General features: G+C 43.6%; 1 protein-coding gene across 3 annotated transcripts in view; it reads right to left on the reverse strand.

Moving 5' to 3' along the window:
- The window catches only part of POF1B (POF1B actin binding protein), a 464,150-nt gene that overhangs the window by 109,382 nt on the left and 329,187 nt on the right, over nt 1-25,581 (reverse strand). For all 3 annotated transcript variants that reach the window (XM_069612934.1, XM_069612932.1, XM_069612933.1), the window contains exons 8-9: nt 11,607-11,637; nt 6,590-6,664 (exon numbers count right to left, since the gene is read on the reverse strand). In XM_069612934.1, coding sequence (XP_069469035.1) covers nt 6,590-6,664; nt 11,607-11,637 — 106 coding nt within the window. The remainder of the gene's footprint in view (nt 1-6,589; nt 6,665-11,606; nt 11,638-25,581) is intronic.

The following is a 25,581-nucleotide window of genomic DNA, read 5'->3' on the forward strand; positions in this document are numbered from 1 at the left end:
AATGAGTGTTAACCTTTTGTGAATCTTCACCATCCACACTTTTTACTACTGCATGTAGCCTTTGGCTAACCTTCTGTGATTACTGCATGCATGTCACATGTGACTCCTGTTCAAGCTTTACTGGTTAATTGAGCTGTGTGCGAGACACATATTTACATTTCACAGGTTCTTTTGTTTCATTTCCTCAGTTCTAGCTCGGCACAAAATCACTTTTTTTTGTAGAGAGGAAGACCTTGGCATGTGACAATTCAAGCTGCAAAGTGACACTTTACCCCAATCCTGGCTCTTCAACCAACATTAACTTGTATTCTGGGACTTGTAGTTTAGTTGTCTATGTTATAAAAATAGGCCCCCACTCACAGCATGAAAAGCACCAGAACAAGGCCCTTAAACCCTGGCCTGTTTCCTTTATAAAGGGTGACCCAGTGAACCGCCTTTCACTCCTGTAGAACCCTTCTAAGGCACTGTTGGCATGCCCATAGACTTATTTTCCCATACTCCTCTCCCTGACTCGGTTCCTCTGTCTCCTCTCATCTCGGCCTTTCGGTCTCCTACCTCTCCCACCTTAACTCCTGTCTCGTCTCTTCACCCTCGGTCTCGCGCCTTTTTGTGTTCACCACTTAGAGTGCCAAGTGTCATAAAAACGTTTTTTGGTTTGGCAAAACAATCTATAATTTGTTGTGTTTAGTCACCTTAGCTTCACTATCCGGTCCAAGTTTTCGTAAAAAAGGTATTTGGTTGGGAGTGAAGACTGCAAAGAGACAAGTCCAGTGTCAGATATATTATTGTTTTATGGCACATTGCACCAATAGTTGCAATATTTGTATTGTTTCTTTTCTGCTGAATGAAAGGTAGCTCTTGGTGCAATGTCCTAATCACAGGCAGAAAATATCTTTCAACTGATTCTGTGGAATTTTCTAGCAGCCTATAAGGTTTCTCCCTTCCGCTTCAACTCCGAATTTTGTGTTTTAGTTTATTAACAAATATTCTCTGAGTTCTGTTAATGATTGAAGCAGCAAACTAAGAACATCAGTGTTAACTGCTTATGAAACGCCCACTGTCCACACTTCCGTATTAGCTAAATGTGTGTTCTTGCTGTATGCTTGTAAGCATCGTATACAAGGTTTACTCCAAATTTGATCATGAAAATATGTATATTTCCCTGTTTCTTTTTCCACTTCTGCAGTATTCTAAATATGTAGGTATATTTATTTTGCCATGAAAACAAATCACCTAATTTTGTAGAGGAGATAATTAGCAAGTGACTATCAAAGCTGTTGATTCAGAGAATTCAACTGTCTACACCTTAACTACCACCCTCAACCCATAGCCCTCGCAACCCCCTTTTATCCCTTACCCCATAAATACATATATAATTCAAAGTATTTTCGAAGTAATTTCCACAAAGTAAATTACATGGAAGTAATTTACTTTGTGGAAACAACGGGATACTGATTCTGGGATTTACCATGCTATTGGTTGGGTGCTATAATGTTCAGCTGTTCCTTGCACTTAATTCCTGTTAAAAACATGTATTGGCAAAGCCACACGTTTTGGATCTTGCATAACATTAGGTAGGCATTTGCCAGGCACTGCCATCGTATGCTACCATTATGCCAGTGACTGGCAAAGGCTTACCCCATACCTACACAAATGTCAAACCCGTTGGCTTTGCCAATGTTGGTTTCAAAGGAGGTTGCAAGGGCAAGAGTTTTGGGTTCTGCTGTGCAGGAGGGGGAGGAGGGTGATGTACATCAAGAAGTAGAGGCTGTGTTTGATTTCAGTTAAAGATTTTGTTTGCTCCTTACTAGTGTTTGGTACAAGGAAAAAACAATGGGCCTCACTGCGAGAATGCTGGTGATGGCAAAAAGTGGCGGTAAAGTGGTGGTAATTCTGTTACTGACACCTTTACTGCACCACCATACATGAGTTTTGGAAGTAAGGTGGAGAATGTACCTCCAGCAAAAATCTGGATATAAATAATCCGCTTTACTGGCAAAAACCAGCAGCTTTACAGCAGAATTACTGTGTGTGGTAAATCCGCCAAACTTCGCCCTGGAGTCTTATGGAGTGCAAACATGGGATTTACATCACAGTGCCAGCACTCACAATCCTGTGGTAATGCAACGACAAAGAGGGCCTGATTCATAACTTCGCACAGTGAACATGCTAAAGAGCATGATTCACTGCGCCAAATGAGGACACACAGGCTCCACCAGTATTCTCAAGTGGGCCTCGGCGTCCACGTAGAGCACGACAGTGCACCATCAGGCTTGCGCCTATTTTAGTTATAACGGGCGCAATCCTGAAATCTGCACCATTTTTGTAAAATACCGAAATATTCGTTAGTTTACAAAAATGCTGCAGAGAACACAGGTGCTGCTTATTTTGGTGTATGGGAAAGTGTTCATATCACCCATGTAATTGAAAGTGTTAATTAATTTACACCAAAGTAGGCAGCTTTAACATTGCTGACCACAACGTTGAAGCTACTTGCTTTGGTGTAAATGAAAGTGTTAATATACAACCTTGTGGTGTATAGGAACACTTTGGTGTAAATTAAAGTGTTCATTCATTTACACCAAAGTAAGCAGCTTCAACGCTGCACACTACAACGTTGAAGCTGCTCGCTTTGGTGTAAATGAAAGTGTTGATATACACCCGTGCAGTGTATATGAGCACCTTGCTTTAAATGAAAGTGTTCCTTCATTTACAGCAAGGTAAGCAGCGTCAGCTGCTTGCTTTGGTGTGTATGAAAGTGTTCATATACACCCGTGCAGTGTATATGAGCACCTTGGTTTAAATGAAAGTGTTCCTTCATTTACAGCAAGGTAAGCAGCGTCAGCTGCTTGCTTTGGTGTGTATGAAAGTGTTCATATACACCCGTGCAGTGTATATGAGCACCTTGGTTTAAATGAAAGTGTTCCTTCATTTACAGAAAGGTAAGCAGCTTCAGCTGCTTGCTTTGGTGTGTATGAAAGTGTTCATATACACCCGTGCAGTGTATATGAGCACCTTGGTTTAAATGAAAGTGTTCCTTCATTTACAGCAAGGTAAGCAGCGTCAGCTGCTTGCTTTGGTGTGTATGAAAGTGTTCATATACACCCGTGCAGTGTATATGAGCACCTTGGTTTAAATGAAAGTGTTCCTTCATTTACAGCAAGGTAAGCAGCTTCAGCTGCTTGCTTTGGTGTGTATGAAAGTGTTGATATACACCCGTGCAGTGTATATGAGCACCTTGGTTTAAATGAAAGTGTTCCTTCATTTACAGCAAGGTAAGCAGCTTCAGCTGCTTGCTTTGGTGTGTATGAAAGTGTTCATATACACCCGTGCAGTGTATATGAGCACCTTGCTTTAAATGAAAGTGTTCCTTCATTTACAGCAAGGTAAGCAGCTTCAGCTGCTTGCTTTGGTCTGTATGAAAGTGTTCATATACACCCGTGCAGTGTATATGAGCACCTTGGTTTAAATGAAAGTGTTCCTTCATTTACAGCAAGGTAAGCAGCGTCAGCTGCTTGCTTTGGTCTGTATGAAAGTGTTCATATACACCCGTGCAGTGTATATGAGCACCTTGGTTTAAATGAAAGTGTTCCTTCATTTACAGCAAGGTAAGCAGCTTCAGCTGCTTGCTTTGGTGTGTATGAAAGTGTTCATATACACCCGTGCAGTGTATATGAGCACCTTGGTTTAAATGAAAGTGTTCCTTCATTTACAGCAAGGTAAGCAGCTTCAGCTGCTTGCTTTGGTGTGTATGAAAGTGTTCATATACACCCGTGCAGTGTATATGAGCACCTTGGTTTAAATGAAAGTGTTCCTTCATTTACAGCAAGGTAAGCAGCTTCAGCTGCTTGTTTTGGTGTGTATGAAAGTGTTCATATACACCCGTGCAGTGTATATGAGCACCTTGGTTTAAATGAAAGTGTTCCTTCATTTACAGCAAGGTAAGCAGCTTCAGCTGCTTGCTTTGGTGTGTATGAAAGTGTTGATATACACCCGTGCAGTGTATATGAGCACCTTGGTTTAAATGAAAGTGTTCCTTCATTTACAGCAAGGTAAGCAGCTTCAGCTGCTTGCTTTGGTGTGTATGAAAGTGTTGATATACACCCGTGCAGTGTATATGAGCACCTTGGTTTAAATTAAAGTGTTCCTTCATTTACAGCAAGGTAAGCAGCTTCAGCTGCTTGCTTTGGTGTGTATGAAAGTGTTGATATACACCCGTGCAGTGTATATGAGCACCTTGGTTTAAATGAAAGTGTTCCTTCATTTACAGCAAGGTAAGCAGCTTCAGCTGCTTGCTTTGGTGTGTATGAAAGTGTTGATATACACCCGTGCAGTGTATATGAGCACCTTGGTTTAAATGAAAGTGTTCCTTCATTTACAGCAAGGTAAGCAGCGTCAGCTGCTTGCTTTGGTGTGTATGAAAGTGTTCATATACACCCGTGCAGTGTATATGAGCACCTTGGTTTAAATGAAAGTGTTCCTTCATTTACAGCAAGGTAAGCAGCTTCAGCTGCTGGCTTTGGTGTGTATGAAAGTGTTCATTACACCACACAGGTGTATATGAACACTTTCACATACACCAAACAAGGCTTCTTGTGGCACTCCTCCAGTATAATGGCACCAAAATGGTACCGTATATGTGTGCGATTTTAGCACACATATAAAACTGGCAGAGTGACACGAGAATATCCTTCTAAAAAGCCAGGTAACGAATGCGGCAGTTGCTAGGTTGGTATCCAACACATCCTAGCAACCGCCACATGTATTCCAAAAGTGATGCATTCCTACCGACTTCGTAAGAATGCGCCACCTTCAGAATAGGTCTTAAGTACCGAAAAGGTTGTTAAACCTTTGAACGACCTTTTCGGTACTTAAGACCAGGTTGAGAATCGGGCCCAGACTGGTGGACACAGCAAACGAATTTGGCCATAACTTGGTGGATTTACAGCCAAATTAGTAATGCAGCCCACATGATTCAGGTTTATTTTGACTGTTGGAGGCTCCAGTTATTCAGGGTCTCCTAGTGCAGACCTGACATATTTATCAGTATAAATTAACAAATCGAAAATAAGATGGACATGCTTGATAAAATATCGGCCTGGTGTGGCAATGTTTCCATGCCTCATTTTGGTTCCAAGGCCAGCGCTGTTTAGTGCTTAAGAAGGAAAATACCACCACAATGCAGACCATACCATCAAGGGACGAATCAATGCAAGGGAGAGCAAGACAAGCCATACTATAACTCTTCAGCCGGAGTGAACAAGGCAATTAAGATCAACATTAACATCGAATACTGATGCCTGGGCAATACACAACATACAAAGGAGGATTTTAAGCAGAAAGAGAGAGGTTTGTGGTCCCAGTCGGTGCCAATGTGCGCATTCATTTGGTAGAGGATACATATTTACCTCAATTGGCACAAGTAAGCATGTCCAAATAAACCCACTGCACCCAAGAAAACTATTTACATTATGGGCCTAAATGGTGCATTTTATTAGCTACATGTTTTGGTTGAAATCGCAAAATAAAAAGTGATACGATTTATAGGGCAACAAATGACATATTTGAAAATGCTCCCTCTTATCAACCTTTCTTCTTCCAGTTATACCCAGTTATTTTCTGTCTCTGGTGTTTGTGCAGTCCCCCTCCTCCCCCTTCTCTATTCCTATACTCCATACGTCTGAATACACAATCGCAAGTTATTCTATCTGATTTCCTAAACTTCCGACAAATGGGCTGTGCAATCTAAGTGGACATCACCATTTTCTGAGGACAATGAAGACATATCTACAATAACAAGAATGCGCAATGCCAGTCTCAAAAATGCCATGCCACTGACTGATAGTTGAAAAATGCATGCTCAAGCTGACTATAGTGCCCCCAAACGTCATGATGCCAGTGTCGCATGGCGATTATACAGTGATTTGAAGACATTCACTGTTGATGCATTAGCATATAGAGAAAACAACAGAAATGTACCAGGACCACATAACTATGGGATATGTTTAATATGGTGTGAATGCAGGAGACCATGACCCTTTTAAAAAAGGTGGGCATTTTGGAAAATCTTTGCAAAACAAAGTGTTGTTTATCTGCCTAAAGGCAGAAATAAGTCTGCACAACCAAACAATTATGAGCTGTGATTATCATGACAAATATATGGCTATTTCCCCTCGTTACAAGTTTTCCGGTATCCTGGCGTTAATTCTGCCAGGATACTGGTAAACTGTATTACCGGTACCAGCCCTCGGTGCGGTGGAATGTCCACCGGATTCTGAGTGCCGGCTGACAGTGTAACTCCCCATTCTATGGAGTCCCATAGTCCTACCTCATGGGCTCGGATTGAGCGCCATTGTCCTTATAAATTACAACCCAGAAGATGCAGAAAGGGATGAACTCCATAATTATAAAAATCAGAACACCACCTCTACACACACCATAAGAGAAAAAGAGATGAGTATGGGACATCCAGCTGTGATGGACCCATCCAGTAATACAATGCATCTATTTGTGAAGCTGCAACGTTTCAGGTGTATGCTGAATTAAGCAACATAGCAATGCTTCAAATCTCAAACAGGCGAGTCCCCACCTGAAGTAGATAGCGAATTTGCTGCTTCGTCAACTCTGATACTCCTTTGGGTATTACAGATTCAATGTCTTCCGTCTGTAAAACAGCAGCCGACTAGTTAAATAAAACTCCTGATACACATTGATATTAAAAACAAGAATATTAAAATACATTGGTGAAATGAGTCAAATGGCACCATGCTTCGCCATCATGCTGATCACACTCTTCATGTATGGCAGACAGGCATGTAATTGACCTGAAACACAAGTCTGATATGTTTTTCACTTCTATTAGTCTGCTCTCCACACATACCCTGTCAAATCAGTGGTGCATGGTAAATATGGACCTGCAGCACTGTCCAAGAAGTGGGGAGGCTAGAATAGAGTTGAGTAAAGGGGGGAGGGGTGGAGTGTGGAGCAAGAGGGAGGTGAACGGGTCCTCTGATCAAAAGCTCATTAAATGATTTTTGAAGAATAGGTTTTTCAAATTATTCCTGAAATGCACGAGGGACATTGCCAACCTGATGTGCATTGTTATGCTGCTCCAAAGTAATGGTGTGTAACCTAAAATGGCTTTCTTTACTTTTTTACTTTTTTCACTTCTTGATGATGATGTTGGGGGTTCTTGTGTTGCATTGGTTTTCAGCCAGGACATTGCCTTGTAGGTGATGTGTAGCCCTGGAGGGATGGCCAATGCAGCTGCTTGCGGATCTGCATAAAATGATCACATTTCTTGAAGTATTTTATCAGACCGACCACAGCATTCTGGAGCGCTTTCTGCTGGACCCTAGACGAAATCAGCAAGCAGCGAGGTGTCATTTCCCATCTAAGTGAGGGAGAGGACGATAACTCTGAAGAAACAGATTGGGAAGAAGCATTTCATTTTGAAAAAGAGAACACCGTCAATGATGAAACAAAGTGATTTGGCACTGGGAGTGAACCTGTCAAGCTTCATTCCTATCAGTGAGGTTTTTACTTTTGGCGAACTTGCAGGAATTTGGTGTTTATGGGATTCAGTTTTAGACAGGCACTAGAGATTCAGGCCTGTACGAGAAAGAGGCAAATTTTCCGCCGATAGATGTCATGGACACAGCTGTCCTTCAGAAATAGCTGTGTGATATCTAGATGGTGTAGGATTCATTCTTGAGGTACTCCACATAGGTTACAGGTTGCCAGAGTGATCTGCTGAGATCTGTCTGGATACGCTGTTCTGGTTCACTCCCTACCTCTCAGACACCAAACACATTTGTTGAATCCTAAACCGAAGGCTATGGTATTGAGGAATGCTTTGTGATCGACTGTGTCGAATGAGGAAGAGTGGCAGAGCAGGCCCAGAAGGCAGGGGTCCATTTTGACAAGGATGCGTTGAGCATCAATGATGGCCTGTATTCCGTCAGCCTCGGCACTGTGTTGTAGTTGGAAGCTTGACTGGTATTCTGGAAGAAGGTTGTGCTCTGAGATCTAGTCATTTGGTTGTATACTGATGTTTTACAATCATTTTTGCAATGAAGGTTAGGTTTTGTATGGTATGTCAGTTGGTTAAATCCTATCGACCAAGTTTAGGCTTTTTTTAGTTATGGAAGGATCTGGTCTTCTGCGTGTGGGGGAAGATGCCTTCTGAAAAGGAGGTGTTGTTCACTTCACCGGGTGGTGTGAGTGCTTCAGAGTGATGGCTTTTACGAAAGAGGCAACTTCATATGCAACAATGTTTGTGGGGTCTTCAAGGGTGATGATTAGTCCATTTTAGAGGACTTTGTGAGGGTGGATGCCTAATGTGAGGTTTGAGCTGTCTCTATGATACCTGAACCATGTCTCCTTTGTCTGTGAAGAAATAATTGATGGTGATGTACTTGTTGATGGCTTGTTGAATAACTGGTTCTTGTGCAGGGGTGATGCAGTGTCTGATCCACTGTCTGACAGCCTTGAAATGTGCTCTACCATTTTTGGATATCTTAGCAATGGCAGATGAATAGTAAGTGGTTTTGGCAGAGGTGGTGTAGTTTCTGTCTGCTAAGTGGAAGGTTTTCATGGTGAGGAGGCCTTCCTTTTGTTATGATTTAAGCCACATCTTTTCTTGCCTCAGGATGGTGAATTTGTTTTTGATGAGTTTGTGCGAGAACCATGGTGCAGGTTACATATGTCTATTAACGCATGATTTGAGAGCGTTGTGCTCATTGGTGGTGCCCATCAGGGTCAGGGAAAGTGCTTCAAGCACATTGTTGACATTGGTGAGGGGTTGCAGGGATCTTTGTGAATACTGCGAGCAGAAAATGTCAAAGCCAAAAACACTGAATTTCTTTTGTTACCCCTTTTTACCACATATATATGCAGTGGGAGACTCCTGCAGCACCCCCAATACATTTTGGATTTACTTAACCTCCCCTCCACGTATATTTATGGTAAAATTGTTGTCTCGAATGTCAGTATTTTGGGCCTCGACATTTTGCATTCTCTATTTTGGTATGTTCCTGGTTGCGGTAGGTGCCAGTGAGATAATCCCATCTTTTAGTGCATCCAAATGGAAGTTCTTGTGGGAATGGTGATGTATCTTGGTTGGCCGAGGTGATTGAAGGGAGTGTGCAATATAGGCATGGTGGCAAGTTTGGTCAAGTCCATGGGCATGGGAACTACAGAGTGGATGTAAGTATCGAGTTGAGGTTGTGGTAGGGTATGATGTCAAGATGTTTTGTGTTTGGGGTGTCTAGATGTTCAACGAGTGAATCTAGTTTTTGTTATGGACTGTATACCTGGCAGCTTGTGGTTAATGAGCAAGATGCGGCTTTAATGGTTGATGCTTGCTGTTGTGACAATGTCACTTTTGCCTAAAGAAAGGTTTTGTTTGTCTGGGTAGTTGGTATATGAGGTTGAAGGTGGCTGTTTTTTTTTAATTGGCAGGTGACCATGTTGAAGCACTTGAGCGTACAGGTCCTCTGGAAGTTGCACATTTAAGACGTCTAATCCAGTTTTGCCTTTAAGATCACGGCTGTGTATGCTGTAGGCTTAGATATAATGAGTTTGAGTGAACAGACCTTCATAGTAAAGAGTACATCAAGGTTCAGTGTTTGATGCGGTCAGAAATGTCTGCAACATTGGGCACGTTAGCATGTGCGCTGATGAGCATGAGGCTACTTGAGTGTTTGGAAGTTGGTGTATGCCTGGGTTTGAGTGCAATGTGGATGAAAGTGTGTTGGAGGTGCATGGCTGTTGACTGTGTCATGGGTGATTTCACGAGCACATTAGTGTGAGGATAGTGACAGATGTGCCTGATGTGATGCACATGGTGCTGTGTTTAATAGAAGTGTGTGCTGCAGGGGTCCCAGTCTCGGCTCCCCTGGTCCAAGCAGGTTCAAATGGGGGATTCCCTTGCTGAGACCGGGATTAGCAGTGGACACCCGAGTGGAGACCCTCTGCCGAGCAGAATAAAAGGAAACCAATGACACTTGACTGGGATCCCGAGGCAGTTGCATACTCTCCAATGCATGTTTCGGTGTTTCTCCTGGGGTGGCATTCAGTGTAACTCTGGGGTCTGCTGACCAGAAAGATCAAGGTCACATGATGCTGCTTGTGTCCACTGGATCTAGGAGGGGGAAGCAGAGGTCAAAGGCCACAAGATAATCGCTTGTCAGGTTATGGCAAGACTAGGATCTCTGATGATGGTGGCAGTGACTTTAAGAAGCTCGTTATTTTAAGAGGGCAGTGTTTGAGGGGATGGCTGTGGGAAGGTCTGCAGTTGCTAGAGCGCGTGCAGCACAAGATGTGTTAGGGTTACTGGATCACGTGACTAGCATGTTCAAGTGGCCACTTCATCCCCAGGGCCTGCCTCAGCAGTAAGTTCAGACGGAGTGGACTACTTAGTCAATATTGGTCACGTGAGTGGGACGAGAAGGGCCACAATCTGCTGATGTCTGCTGGCTGAAATAGCGATAGGATGATGTCATGGTTCACAAGTGAGCTTTCCTTTAGGTGAGGGCGAGAGCAAGACCTTTCGGATAAGTAACAATTAAATGTTACATTATATCACTGATTATGCGCAATAAATGTAAATGTTTTCAAATGTGTACTTTGCTTTTGTTAGCGCACACCAAACTAAAAGTGTAATTGTGCACCCGATGCCCGCGGGCTGCCTGCGCGTTAGCAGTAAATACATTTTGGAAAACTGGAGATGCTATGGATTGCTCTGTGAGGTTTGCAATCCTGGGCCAGGGGGCCATAGTGGTGTATAGTGGCGGTATCAGGTGAAGGTAGAGCCAGAAAATGGCAGACAGAAGGTTGGCTAATCTATGGAAATGCTGGTTTCTTATGGGATGGGGGCAGTGTTGACTGTTTCTTCCGGAGATGGCTCTACAGGTCTTATCAGAATTGCCGTAATGTTGGGGCGCATCTTATGAGTGCTGGGACATTGTTCTAAGACAGTTTTTCTAATGCTAATAGTATTTGGGAAGGCAATTCTCAACCATTAATGCAGTATAAATAAAAAGGTAAAGGAAGGTGCATAAGCAATTCTCTACTTGAATCATGGTGGGGTGCAACGCTATGTTGAATTGTCTGATGCTTCCTTGCCATCAGCTGGCATCTAGACTCCACTGAAAGCTGGCAATGGTTCCCGTTGCTTGCCGATCACACACTCGCTCATTGCGCTGGTTCCCGTTGCTTGCCGGTCACACACTCGCTCATTGTGCTCTGAAACACTTGTGTACGAGCGCGATAGAAATAAAATATCAATATCAATATCAGCAAAATCTCTGAGAACAGGCTGAGAATACAAAGGCATTTTCTGAGGAAAAGAAAGCCTCGGAGAGGCTCCTGAGATGAGGGAGAGGTCTGAGTGGTAGAGGAGTGGGCCTCGCAATCAATGGACGCACTCCTTCCTACTGCATAGAGGAATGAAGGTCAGCTGGACGCAGGCCTAGGGTAGAAGGTTCATCCCTATGGTTGCCCAAGCTCATGTGTGCAAGACCTCAGTGAATGACGCTCAGAGCTCTCTAACACAAATGCATAGAAATCTCAGGTGATGGGTAATGTAGCATCTAAATACATACCTGATATTCAGATGTGGAGTCTAGTTGTTTCCTAAAGAAGAAAAAATAATACAATTATTAGAAACAAATGGCAAGGTCAGCGAGTTACCTCCCAGACAACAACCTCTCTTACCATGTAACAACTATAAATTACCTTCACAAAAATGGACGAACATACTCGTTACAATATTCCAAGATACCAATTTAACACAATTATGTTACTGTATGTTCTTGCAGCACATATGTGTACAGAGATCTGACTTCCATTGTAGAATATTTTTTTTAAAGTTACAAATGTGTGAGAATCTCTTTACTGAGAAAGAACGAGGCCAAATAAGCTGCTCTATGGGATGGTTGTGCAGAGGAGTACCTACAGACACGGTCTAACTCTCTATGCCATACCGGAGGAGAAATAGCTATTAGTATATTTCAAGTTTAATGTTGCACAGAAGCAGCAGATCTTGCAACACTCAAAAACATATGCTTCGGAAGATTTCATAGAGAATTTGGTTTTAGCAACAGGACTTGTGACAGGCCAGTCAAGACAGAACCAGAACTTTAAATAAGAGAAGTGGAGACAGCCATGCATCAAGGGTGTATAAACAGAGAACACTGAGAAAGCTTATATTTAAAAGTATTGGCAGGTAGTTCCAAGAAAAGCGCCAACATCCAGGCTCGCATCGCTGGTGCATCCAACAACATGGCTGAACTCTTTAAAATCTGCAAGGAACTAGCCAACCTTTCAGCAGTCTCTGCCTCGCTTCTTCCCTCCAAGGCCCTCTGCGATGCATTGGCCACACACTTCACTGCAAAAACTCTGGAGATACTGAGCACCCTCGCTTCTCCTTTTGCATCCCCTACCCCCACTGTCCCCCCCTCTGCCTTTCTCTCCTTCTCTCCTATCACATCTGGTGAGGTCACTAGAGTCTCCTCCAAACCGCTCTCCCCTGTTCCTCCAGAACTATTAAGGACAACATTGGCTCTCTTGCTCCTGCACTTGCTGATTTCTGCAATCACTCTTTTGCTACCGGGTCTTTCCCCTCTTCCTTCAAGCACTCTCTTATGCGCCCCTTCCTGAAAAAAAAGTCTGCAGACCCGTCCTGTCTGGCTAACTATCGCCCTATCTCTATCATCCCCTTCCTTGGTAAACTCAAGGAGAAACAATGTGTCTTCCCACAACTGACCCAGCATACAGAGCTTGTTGGTGGCCTCCACGGCCATCAATCTGGATTCTGAGCATCCAAAGGCATGGAAACTGCTTGTCTGAACACCTGTGAAGAACTGCTCGCATCTCTTGATTCTAACTCTCCTGCTGTTCTCATTCTACTTCATCTCTCCTCTGCATTTGACATGGTTAACCACTCCATCCTCATAGAACGGCTCCACAATAACATAGGTATCTCGGATTGGGAACTGGACTGGCTGACCTCCTACCTCAATGACCGTCCCTCCCAGGTTATCCTGGGCTCTTTCTCCTCTTCCACCTCTATCTCCTCCTGTGGCTTCCCCGTGTCTGCAACCTTTCTCCCTGGCTCTTTAACACCAATCTTGCCCCGCTTGCACACCCAATTTCCACCTACTCCCCTCACTTCCAGTGTTATGCAGATAACACACAACTCTTCTTCAAACTTCCCTCTGATCCTCTCCTTACCTCCTCCATCATTCCTGACTGCCTATCTGCCATCAAATCCTGGTGGGCCTCCAATGATCTCTTAATGCCAGCAAGACTAAAATCCTCCCCGTTGGGACTCCTGCCCCCAGTTTCTTCCCCTCACTCTGGCCACCCTCTATGGGTCCACCCCCTTCTCCCTCATCTGAAGCCAAAAACATTGGGAGTCATCTTCGACTCTCTAGGCTTGTCTACTGCAATAGCTTCTTCCTTAATCTAAGTGTTTTATATGTGGGGTTAATGGATATCAACTTCTGATGCCCTGTGCCCCTATTCACGTGTAGGTTTTTCGTGTTGCGTAGGTGTGAAAGGAAACTGAGGATTAGTTCCCCACCTCTGTTATAGTCATGAGAGAATTGACTTTCACATATTAACTGTGCCACAGGTGTATTCAAAACCTTATCTGGTTTTATTATTTATATCAGTCAACTTCCGTAGGAGGGTCCTTTGTGATAACATATGTTTCGGCACGTCATGCGCCTTCTTCAAATCAGGGCAATAAGTGTTACACTATCACACATTACATGATTTCCTCTGTCCACGTTTGTTCCAATCTTTGGTCTTTAGTCTTTAATTAATAGGCTTCTTGGGTTAAATCCAACCCGAAAAGTGTCCTATTCCGTTCGTTCGCGTCGGCTCTCTGGTTTTTAATAAAACTGGATAAGGTTTTGAATACACCTGTGGTGCAGTTACTGTGCGAATGTCAAATCTCTTCCTTAATCTACCTACCCTCCTCCTCTCTACGACCCCTGCAGCTAATCCAGACTAGGGCTGCAAGACTTATCCTTGGTCTCAAGGCAAGGGGCCGCATCTCTCCAGCCTTAAAAACCCTTCACTTGCTCCAGGTTGCTGCAAGGTTTAAATTCAAAACCATCGGCATCATCCATAAGGCTTGCTGCAGCTGGGGACCACAATATCTACAACTGGCTCTCACCAAATACTCTCCCTCCAGATCTTTACGTTCCTCTGGCATCAACTCTCCAAGATTTGCTAACAGCGAGCTGGTGGACGATCTCTTTCCTCAGATGGCTCCCACTTATGGAACAGCCTCCCCTTCCTCTTAGTCTTGAGCCGGATCACCTCAAATTGTGCTGTTAAGACTTTCCTATTCACCTCCTTCTCCCCCTCCACCTCCTTTGCTAAATCCCACCGTCGCTGAGATTGGTGACCAGGGCCCTTATTTGTCAACCTGGGTCGTGGCCTCACAGCTTCAATTGCTCTCAGCCTCCGCCCACCCCCAGACCTTGCCATAGGCACCCACTGGCCTTTGCTATCACAGGTCTGCACTTGTTTATTGGCAGTTGAACACTCATCAAATGATCTCTGCCAGTCACTTAACAACATGCAACTTACTTCCTATCACTTACCCCCCCACTTAATTCTCCACTCTCTCTGAATGCTCACGCAGCTTAGTAGGACCGCCTCTCTCTGACATTGTTATATTTGCCTTTCACTCCCATGTTCCCTCCCTGTTGTCCTGTGGGCAGAGACGTCTTTATGGGAGGGCAAGGCTGCCTGATCTAAAGAAGTAAGATTCCACTGTTCACCAGTCCTAAATAGCACACCTCAGGATATTTTATGGGGTGCTGCTGAGGCTCTAAACCCCTTGACTTTCTGTTTTGACAAGTACATTCTGCCTTGATCAATTCATCATGTATTGCTTTCTGTGTTCACTGTGGTTGGTATACATAGTTTGTGTGTTCCTTACGGCACAACTCTGTAGCATTATTTCCTTCCTGTGGGAATTGTTGATCATGTCCAATAGGCAACAGTGAAATGCATATTGATAAATTGAGTGCCACAATGGTTTAGAAGTTAGCTCAGTGTGTGAAGCACCCACTGCAGAGATATGTATTCATATGCAAAATTAGAATACCACTTCCAGCAAGGCCGACTGAGACTTTCCTATGTCCGAAGTATATAAACCTGCCTGTATATGTACTTGGTTTTGCAGAACAATATCTGCTATTATCAGCAATGTACCTGCACCAGAAAGGGGTTGCTATAAAAACTAACATATCAGCTGTATGGTGAAGGTCTAGAAATTGGTTTGTTCAGTTGGGGTGTTGTAAAACCTAGGCAATCGCCTCCAATAATGGCCTAAACTGTTAGTCCAAGAGGTGAATAAGTATCCAAATTCAAGACTATAGAAAGAAAGTGCTTGTATCCTGGATTTGCCGGCAGACGATAGATCCTGGTAAAATCATCTAATATCTCTTACATTACTTTGCTGTCTTCTGTGAGGTGGTGGCATTGTTTAGCCCATTACTTGATTTTTCTTCTTATGTAGGCTATGTGAGTGGAAATGGTGGTAGACAGAAGAGAGGGGACCAGATATTGCAATCCTTGGGCAAGCATATTTCTAGGTCTGCTCGTATGACACAAAAAACGGTTTGCTTTTTGGTAAAAGTCAAAGGTTTTTATGTATGTTTATAAATGAAAATGTCACAAGCCATTGTTTTGGAAGTATTTAAAGTTTAGTCCTTTTTACAAAGACTTCAATAATAGCCTGGCACTTAAGGGGTTAAAATACAAAAGACAAACCCAGATTCAATTTCTTAAATCACATCGATTGGTATGCTGGTACTTATATATTCCCTTGATGGAGCGAATGAAGCTAGAATCATTCCCATTCTGCATAACACCCTTCTATAATATTTTGTTTAAACATGGTCATGTTTGGTAATTTGATTTGTGCACTTTCCAAGTCCGTTTTTATAAAATGAGATTGCTTGAGTTCATGGTAAGAACTTCAAATGCAGAAATTGCGGAGTTGGCACAAATCCCATCTTCACCCCTTACCCAATGTGTGATCCTGGGCATCTCATTAAATCTTGTATTGCCTAACCTCTCAATATTGCTAGTCCATAAACCTTTAAAAATTGTCAGCCCTTCAGAGTGATTTAATTCTCATGGTATGATCTTCATAAAAGCCTTATTCATGGTTTCACTTGCTATAAGGTTGCTTCCACTTTAATAGTGAGCATATTTATATTGCAGACCACACGCACACAACAATATGGTTTTCCATACCAGTTATTGAATGTAGCATCATATACTATTAGGGTGCATAGCATGCATTGTCGTGTTATATATCTAATTGCAACACTATTTGAAAACCATATCGCACTTCTAATCTCAGTGTGTCTGGGTAAAGGCACCTTCCTGTTAGCTTCTAGTCTGCCTCCACTATTCATGCTACAGTATGTGCAGCTTTCTCTTAACTTCCAGATGGTCTCCTCTATCTGTGCTTGAGCTCTTTTGCATTCTGTGCGGCCGCTAATGTAAGTTCTCTGTCCATTATGGGTTACATGTACCTTTTACATACGATCCTGCATTAATACTCCAGGCTGCATACCTTCCTGGATGCTATTGATAAAAAGTATCCTGTATGTACTAGAACAGTAACCTCTTCGTAGACTGATAATGTTGATCTCCAAATGCTACTTGTTTATCAGTCTGATTAGAGCAAGAATGAAGTCGGTAAGGGGACTTAAAGGGAGTAAACATGCTTATTATGCTGCGAGACAGCATATCAAACAACAGGTTGTGAGAGCGACGGGTGGGTGTGGCGATGTGACCAGTATTCTTGATCTCTTAATTGCTTTGGTTTGGTGGAGGGAGGCCCCAAAGAAATAAAATTTGCTGCCACAGGTGGAAACGGTTTGGCACACTAAAGTTTACAAGTAAGAATGTATTAATTTAATCTGGACCTGAACAGTCCCATGATCAAGCTGATGATCTATATGCATGCTGTGACATTTTGCACTATTTTAATCATTCTTTTCACTTTCTCTCATCCTCCACGGTTCCTGCAGGTGCGATTGTCTTATTTTCCATGTTTCCTCATGTTCTATTCAGTAGACACTTGAGAAACCCGTTCCCCGCATCTCCGGTGTCTTAGACTCACCCTGCATTCTGAGTAACTGTGCTCAAGGGAGAATTGATGCTCAGAACTGTGCAAGGCCATTGGGGCAGTGAATGGGGGAAGTGGCAGGTGTACAGTTATTGCGCCTTATAGTTAGTTAGATGTGTTTTTTCTGCGTTTACTCACATAAAGTGGCTTATCAGGATTGCAGTGCCTGCACTTTAATGATTGTTTATTTTTCTCATCACTAATCAGTGTAGATGTCCCGTGTTTACCTAAGCTCCGTATATCCTGAGCAGTGTGGTGTATTGCTACACTTGTACTAAAAGGAGTAGGTGGAGCCACATCACACAGCTCCATTTGCCAGCTTGCAGCAGGTGGTAGCACATCAGGCAACTTCTGTTGCCTGGTCCCTTTTAGTTCAGGTGGTATATACCTTGTGGTGTACTGCACCCCCTGTCCTGTTACAGTAATGGGGAGGGCAAAACTCATAACTTTATCCCTATGCTCTCTGGCATCATATGCCCATGCACAGCATATGCGTGTTCTTGTGCATTTACAAGGGAGTTTGTGTATTACATTACAGTGTCAGAGACATTTCTGGATATTTTATAGGGATAGAGTAGAACAAATACCTACGTTTGCAAATATTTCTTCATTCAAAAGAACTTACCAGCGCTCATTGCTAATTCGAAGCTAAGCATGTTGCACTTAGTATATAAGAAAGGAGCCAGTCCTTTCCCTAGATCCAGATTTCAAGTTTAGACAGGTGCGGCCGTGCTACATTATCCATCCATCATTGGAAAAGTGTTGCCAGATACGGTCATCAAATGCCCAGATACGACAAACATTTGTCAAGTATCAACATCGTATTGCAAGGTACTGATACGAGTGGATGTTATTTCTCTCATCTTGACATGCTTCTCCATTCATCCCATATTTGGTGGGTGCCACCTGCCCTTGGCTCAGTTCACACTCGCTGCAAGCCACGTACCCCTCTATAGAGTCCAAGGGCTCTCGCCGACCAAAAACTAATATATCACCTTTCACACACCTTGGAGTCTCAAAAGGTTGAGATGTGTGTTGATGTATTGAGTCATGAGCTACTTGCACCATTTGTTAGTTTTGCCATCAGAAGCATAGCCACTCAGACCATTAGATGGGTATCGCGCATAGAAACACTTGTGTACAGGCGCCTTATAAATGCCATATCATATCATTGCAATCATTTACTCACATCATATGCCAGATAGTGCCACCGTTTGCCAGATGTTGATCTTATATATCAGCTATTACGCTTGCATGCCAGGTACATCACTTTCCAGGTACTGGCATCTTATGCCAAGTACTCTGACTGTTTCCTAGCTATCACCATGATATGCCAGTAAAATAGTGTTCACTTCAGAGATCTGTGTGCAATTTACCGTTGCAGAGTCTAGTCACAGCTGGGCTAGCACAGCCCAGTATCACTCTAAGGTCAATTAATTGATTATACTGGCTAAAGAAAACAGCTAATCTTAGAGTGCCTGGCATGACGTGCTATATAAAAGCTTATGTATATGATTGGACACAGGTTTTTGTCACTGTATTTCTAGGTACTCAGACGAGTGGGAAGGCAATGGCATCACATGTCCTGGTACTCGGATAATTTCCCTGCTTTTGTCATCATATAGCCAGTTACTTACCCCATTTTACAGATATAATCATCACAATCCCAGGTACATTAGGGGTGGTCAAAATATTTTCCAACACAGTGGAATTGAGGGAATTTTGTCAAATTTACTACCACTTCACAGGTGAGGTGAAATTACTGCAGATTTCCTAGCTTTGGGTGACATTGAGTTTTGTTACTGTTCTGCTTTGAGGTCACAACTATTTCTGCCAATTAGTAGGCTGAAACAAGCCATGAGAGCCCCCCACGCATGCGACCATCCAGAGTGGCTAAAATATTTGCAAACAAAAGAGACAGACAAAATTACTGATTTTGTTCTACAGGCAGAAATTCACCATTAATTCTGTGGTGTGTATTTCGGCAATTTCGCCCTCCCTTACTAACCACATGACAAGGTTTGTCTGTCCACCGAAGTGCTGTCACTTGTGGTCAAGTCTATGCAATATATGAAAAAGAACCCCACTGTGTATGGTGAACACATTACGATCATTATCCTGGGGAGTATAGAAGCAGATGATAATAGGTCATGGAGCTCAAGCGTGCTTCCTGAATTGTTCCATTATATGACAGAGATGAGAACTCTCAATAACCAATATGGATGGGGAAACTAAGGCTGAAGATATGTGCTGAAGCATGTTGAGAAAGTCCTAGCTCCTTAAACCCTAGATGGCATCTTAGATGTTCAATGTTCCAGTTTGTGTTCTGTATCCCTGTTCGATGGGGGCCCCCAGTAAGTTTCTTGGGAGAGGGAGGGATTGGCTCCCTTTTTGTTCCCTGTGGTCCACAAGGTTTTCGTGCCGCTGCGTGGGATCGCCGGCTCCCTCCAGTAGCTCTGCAAGATCTTCCTGGCGGCCGTGCAGGGCTGTGTCTTCTCTCTCTTTGAGGCGTGCATGGCAGGTGCGTCTGGCATTCATCAGTGTTTGCGCTTGGGGTCTCGCAGGAAGCTCTCTCTTCTTACTTGATGTATGTTCTCCTTTGGATGATGTTGCTTTCTATTCTGTTGGGGATTTGCTCTTCGGATTCAGACTTATTAGAAATAATGGAAAGAGACTGGCGAATATCTAATAAATGAGGTAAGGCTGGAGGCCTTTTCCCCACTCAGCTTGTCAAATACATGGAAATTGCCCAGGTGGTTAAAGAAGGGGTTAACACATGCACAAACCTTTGACCCATTGCTTAATGCCCCCCTTACCACTAAAGGTGTTCCCAAAATGAATTCCAGATGGTTTCTAACAGGATTTTAAGCCAAAGTATCAAAAAAGTGAGAGAACGTTTAGAAAAACAACGAACCCTGCGCAACCATCTACTCTTTAATATCACCTACTTTGTGCCTTAGATTAGCAAATACATTTGATTACTTCATTATCTCTTGTAACATTTTACATCTTGGCTGCTCCAAAACCTCCATCTATTCCACAGTGCACAGTCTCAACATTTTCTCCCAGCCAGAGAATGGTAGGATCCTGACCAAGAAGCATTCACTGGCCTCACTAGATGCCACACAAGGTCCCATATTTAACATTCTCATCTCGTTGTGATTCTCGAAGTAGGTTGCATGGGAATGTCAATCCTATGATCACTCATCCACTGTGGATGCTGGGGATTTTATTTAGTGGACGGACGTAAACATTTCCCATGAATGTGTGCAAGCGACCAAGCATAGAAAGGTAACCCCAACCAAATAGTCGTTTGGCGAGGTTCTTCCTCTGAGAAATTCCTTTAAAATAATGGGTTAAAATTGTGCATTTTACAGCACATTTTGTGACAAATTGGGTAATCAGCCATTCATGAAAACATCCATGAAAACATCCAATAGATGACATGTCACCAACAGTGCACAGGAGCATTTTCCAGCACATTTTCATTATGCCTTTGCTCACAATACATTCCAGTTATTTTCCCAGTATAAACAATATTTGTCATGCTAGATGTACCCATACATGTCCATGAAGACTATGCCAATATATACCAGTGTTCCCACGGAAGAACATACTCCTGTTTGCTTTGCCCATAATGCCAGTCATGATACTTTAAGAAAACATGTTGATACTGGTTGTACAAATATAGGCCAGTATCTCCATATAAGAATAATAGGGTTTGTCCATAATGATAGTAAACATACCATGCCACTGTTGCCAAATATGTCCATGCTGGCTGCATCAGTGTAGGTCAGTATCCCACATAGGAACATACATCATTTTTGCTTTGTCCATAATGCTATTAATATTATTGTAAGAAAACATGTCCATGCTGGCTGTGCCAATGTAGGCCAGTACGGCCCAAATATGAACACTCATCAGGTTGGTTTTACTCATGATGCCAGTAAATATCCTATGCGCACTGTATGAACATATGTACATACTGGCTGCCCCAATATGTGCTAGTATTTTGCCACTCATTGCTGTCACCAGCACCACTCATGTAGCCATCTCTTCTGAATTAATTCACTCACTTGCACTTGCACAAGCTTTTGTGTGGCAATGGGATAGCCATTTTTCAGGAACTGCAGTAATGTTACTGACTGGCCATAAAATGGGAACATGTGGCAAATTATGTCAATAACTGGGCATATTTTGGCTGTGTATAAAAGAGCAACAACTTCTGGCTTTGCGAATGTTTGTTTTTAACTGGACTTCAGTGCAATGAACATAAGCAAGGACACACACATTGCATATGCATCAAGTGGCTGAAGACACATTTGGTTAGGACATTTGTTATTATAATAGGAGCTACTTTTCAGCCACAATTAAGCCATTATCTTTTCTGAAGATTGCTTAGAAATATCATTGGCATAACTTTCAAAGCACAGAGCTTGCTCAAAGAGATCGAAGGGCTGTGCATTTTGGGCAGGAATGTTCATAGGACTAGCATGGGCATGGGCAATAAACGGGTGGGGAAAAAGCAAAACAACACCCACAGGCTGTGTCTCTCCTGACATCCCATCTTGTGCCAATCGCCACAGAGGTAGCGTGTACAGTAGCAGTGCTGCTGCTGCTGCCAGGCAGGGCCCGCTCTCAAATACTAAATCAACTAACGGTTTCATCCCATCAATTAAGTTAAGGCGGAAAGGAGGGAAGTGGTCAGTAGAGACACCTCTAAATCAGTTAGGCAGACCACCTAGCAACACCAACGTCTCCTCAATTAGCGCCTGGGAGCAGGGAAATGGGACGGGGAGTTGTTCAGAACATAGGCGGTGTCCTCTGGAAAAGGGCTATGTTCTGAGCAAGGTGTTGACTACTCTGGTGCACCTCTTGGTCCCCATTTTCCCTCACTATCCCTTACTCACCCTCACCGCCTCTCTCAGCCCTTCTCAATGCATACTTCCAGTCCCTCCATCACCTACTTCCCACTGTTCCTGTATCTGTGACCACGTCTTGCTCCATGCCATGGAATGGAAATGGGAAAGGGACTGAGAGCTCCATTTCTCACTTCCAGGGTGGACATGTTGCCTGTATTTATTTGTGGATAGAACGAAGTGCAATCAGTTGCTTCTGTGATTATTGTCGAAGAATAGGCGATAAACAGATCGGATGGCGCATGTGAATGGAATCCTAGAATAGGGAAGCAGAACGTAAGTGGTAAAAGAAGTAGTCCAATCCAGTGCGGCGCCCAGAAATGTGTGCTTGTGTTGTCACTTCACGAGCTATCACTTAGGCCAATTTTGCATCTTAAGGCTTGCCACACCACCAGAAAAATCTAGAAGTTGGCGCCTATGACATTCACTGTGGTGGCCAGTTCTAGTCAGCCACTCCTTCTAGATGCACTAATGCATGCGTAATCTAAGAAGCGCAAGACCCAGGCACTGCTATGTAAATTCGCCCAAGTAACTTTATGTATGTGGCCCACACACCTCCACACATGCACTTCTGCACGGGTTTGTGTGAGTGTGTGTCTGCTCACACACCTCTGTGCATGCTCACCCAACTATGCATGTTTTCTCACACACAAACATCTTCATAGTATGAGGGAGACCTAGAGAGAAATGTCACATTCAGGTGTATGGTCTGCTGTGTAGTATGTTGCACTGTGTTCACATTCAGACCGAATGTAGCCTCAGTGGGACATTTTCAGTCTTCCAGTTACATTTGGTGTATAGTGGCCCTCAGCAGGAGATGTTGTTGGAAACTAGAACCAAAGTGCACACCATAAACACAAAAATCTAGCCTCACACCAGTGTGTTGCGTACCAAAGGGCCTTTGATGCTATGAGTCAGAGAAAGGGTGGGGTTAGTGTGGCCAGAGGGAGCTTAGTATAGTTGGGGAAGGGTTCCACTATCTCGCTTTTCTCTGTACCTCTATTCCCTCCTGTCTCCTACACTTCCATTAGCACAACACACTTTGAGTATGATGCAACCAGGCAAAGACTACTTGTCAAAAGGACATGGATTCGACCCCTAAAAGCAGGCTTGATTTCCTCCAATCCTATAGGGCCTTTTGCCCTTGTCTCCCACCGCTTTTTTGATTCACTTGTGGACCATCCAGGACCTAAGAAAACATTCACTTGGAACTCTTTTGGGAGAGTTGATCTTTCCAAAACCTTCAGCCAATGAGGAGAAGGAGTTCTCCAGGGCAGAGGCACGCTCTGTCCCTATGCACTCCCAGGGCACATTAGTGGTCATTCTTAATGAGGGCCAGGACCTGCCACTCTGCTTGTAAACATCCCTAGACAGGGAACGCAGAACCTGAAAGGACTTACCCTGTCCTAGAGCCCCTGCAGTGTGTCTCACAGCATCCTGACAGGCAGAACAGCCAGGTTCCCTGCTTTTGCTGTATCGAACTGATGCAACCCCATTCAAGTCACGTTCACCGTATTTGAACCAGACAGATCCGCCGGTGCTGCTTTTGGCACTCCATCAAACTCTAAACTGCTGCTAAACCTTTGAACTGGCTCGCCGCCACATCGTACCAGGTAGAGCACATCACCTGTTTGGCTTGAACAACAAGATCGCTGCTGAGGACAAACTTGAACTACCACCACTTGAACATCGCATCGGACCACCTTTGTCACATCTTCAATCCACTGGACATGGACACAAACTGCCAGAATATCACGTCATAGGTTGACCCGGACATGTGGTTACCAATGTCTCAAACCAACTACCTTTGAACCAATCCTGTGGAGTCATCAGGATTGCACTGCTATTCTGCCGCATTCAAACCGCACAAAGACCCCATTTCAAACTGGCTCAATGCAGCTCACTGATTGGACCAATACAATTATTTTATTTTGGAACTGTGTACTACTGCTGTTTCGGTTGTTACTTGGTCAGATTCATACCCCCTTCTGTAAGTATAGCCTTCCCTCAGCCCACATTACCACAAAAGGAGAGAGGGAGGTATAGCTCTTAGCTTTGCCTGTTTTACCTTTATGAATGGAATCACTGATGGTTTGTTGAAGTATGGGGGCTGAGCATGCAGTTTATAGAAGTGTGGGGGCTGAGTATGCGGTTAAGCCACTACTCCTGCAGAGTAGAAGTAATGTTGTCACACTGATGGCAGCGGTGGGAGTTTAGACTAACTGTGCCTACAGCTTAGTAATTCAAATGAAAGAGTATGGAGTTAGTTTTAGAAACACTGACAGGCATTTTTGCTAACATGGAGTTGGACATGAGCGTTGCAGTGAGCTTGAAAGTAGGTGAACTGCATGAACTATGCCAAGAGTAGGGACTCCCTCATGGCAAAAGTTCATTTCTACCTCCAGGAGGTGAAATAGGAGTTGTGGAGAGCAGCCTTTATGAGCCATCTACCAAAGGCCTGAACTGATGTCATTATTCAGTTGATTCTGAAGAAGAAGCCTATTTATACTGAATAAAGGCTGCCGTCTTCAGGAAGTTCAGCAAAACCCAAGAACAATACCTTGGCTCAGGAGCTTTGTAGAGCTCACCAAGAAGGCGTGTCAAACCTTTAAGAAATGTGCACATCAGTACCTGCAGTATCTGAGTGCATGGCTTTTAACAAGTAGAATGTGTGTGTTGGCATTACAAGACTATCCATACAAAGTGTGAAATGGAGTTACATCAGCATCTAGTGGAAAAGAGTGTCAGAGACCCAAGGGAGCTTGCAAAGAGGCCAACAGATATGAGAGCACTCAAGTCCAGAAAAAGGCTAAGGTGCCTACATCTAAACCAGATGACAAGGCTAATGATAACAGCAACACAAATAACTGTAAGACCAAGGTCTGCATCTTCCTGCTAAGAAAGCTCCTCAAAATGTTGAGGGGAAATTCCAACTACATGTATCATCCCCTCTCAAGGAGAAGAGAGGGTGCCTTTAATAATGTGGCACTCATATTTTCAGCCCGAAAGGGCTGCCTTGTCGTGGAGACCAGACACATAGAAAGGGAGATCTTGCCTGCAAGGGTAAACTAAAGCCGGCTGTAATTAGTTCACTGGCATTGTGGCCATCCTGGATGATGAATTCCAACGAGGCTAGGGGCTGGCTGAATTTTCCCTAGTATCTCTGAGCAGGAAAGGTACTGGGTATCTATCTGCGGCCCTGGTTCAGGCTAATATTGGGACCTGTTTGGATCATGTATTCAGAAATTTTAACAAAGCCCCAGTACTATGCAACACTGCTGCAAGTATCACTGCTGTCCAACGATGGTGGGTGCACGAGAACCAGATAATTCCTGGTCCTGACAAGTTAGGGGATTTGATGGCCTTACCCAATGCCGATTGGCTGCCACGGAGTTCAGCTGGAGAGGGGAGACCTCTCAGCTCCACGTCACTGTCAAGGACGTAAATCTGGTGGACTGCCTGTTAGGCAATGAACTGCCAGACGAAGAAATC

Source organism: Ambystoma mexicanum, chromosome 5p (genome assembly GCF_040938575.1).
Source record: "Ambystoma mexicanum isolate Mex_15411 chromosome 5p, UKY_AmexF1_1, whole genome shotgun sequence".
Lineage (NCBI taxonomy): Eukaryota > Metazoa > Chordata > Amphibia > Caudata > Ambystomatidae > Ambystoma > Ambystoma mexicanum.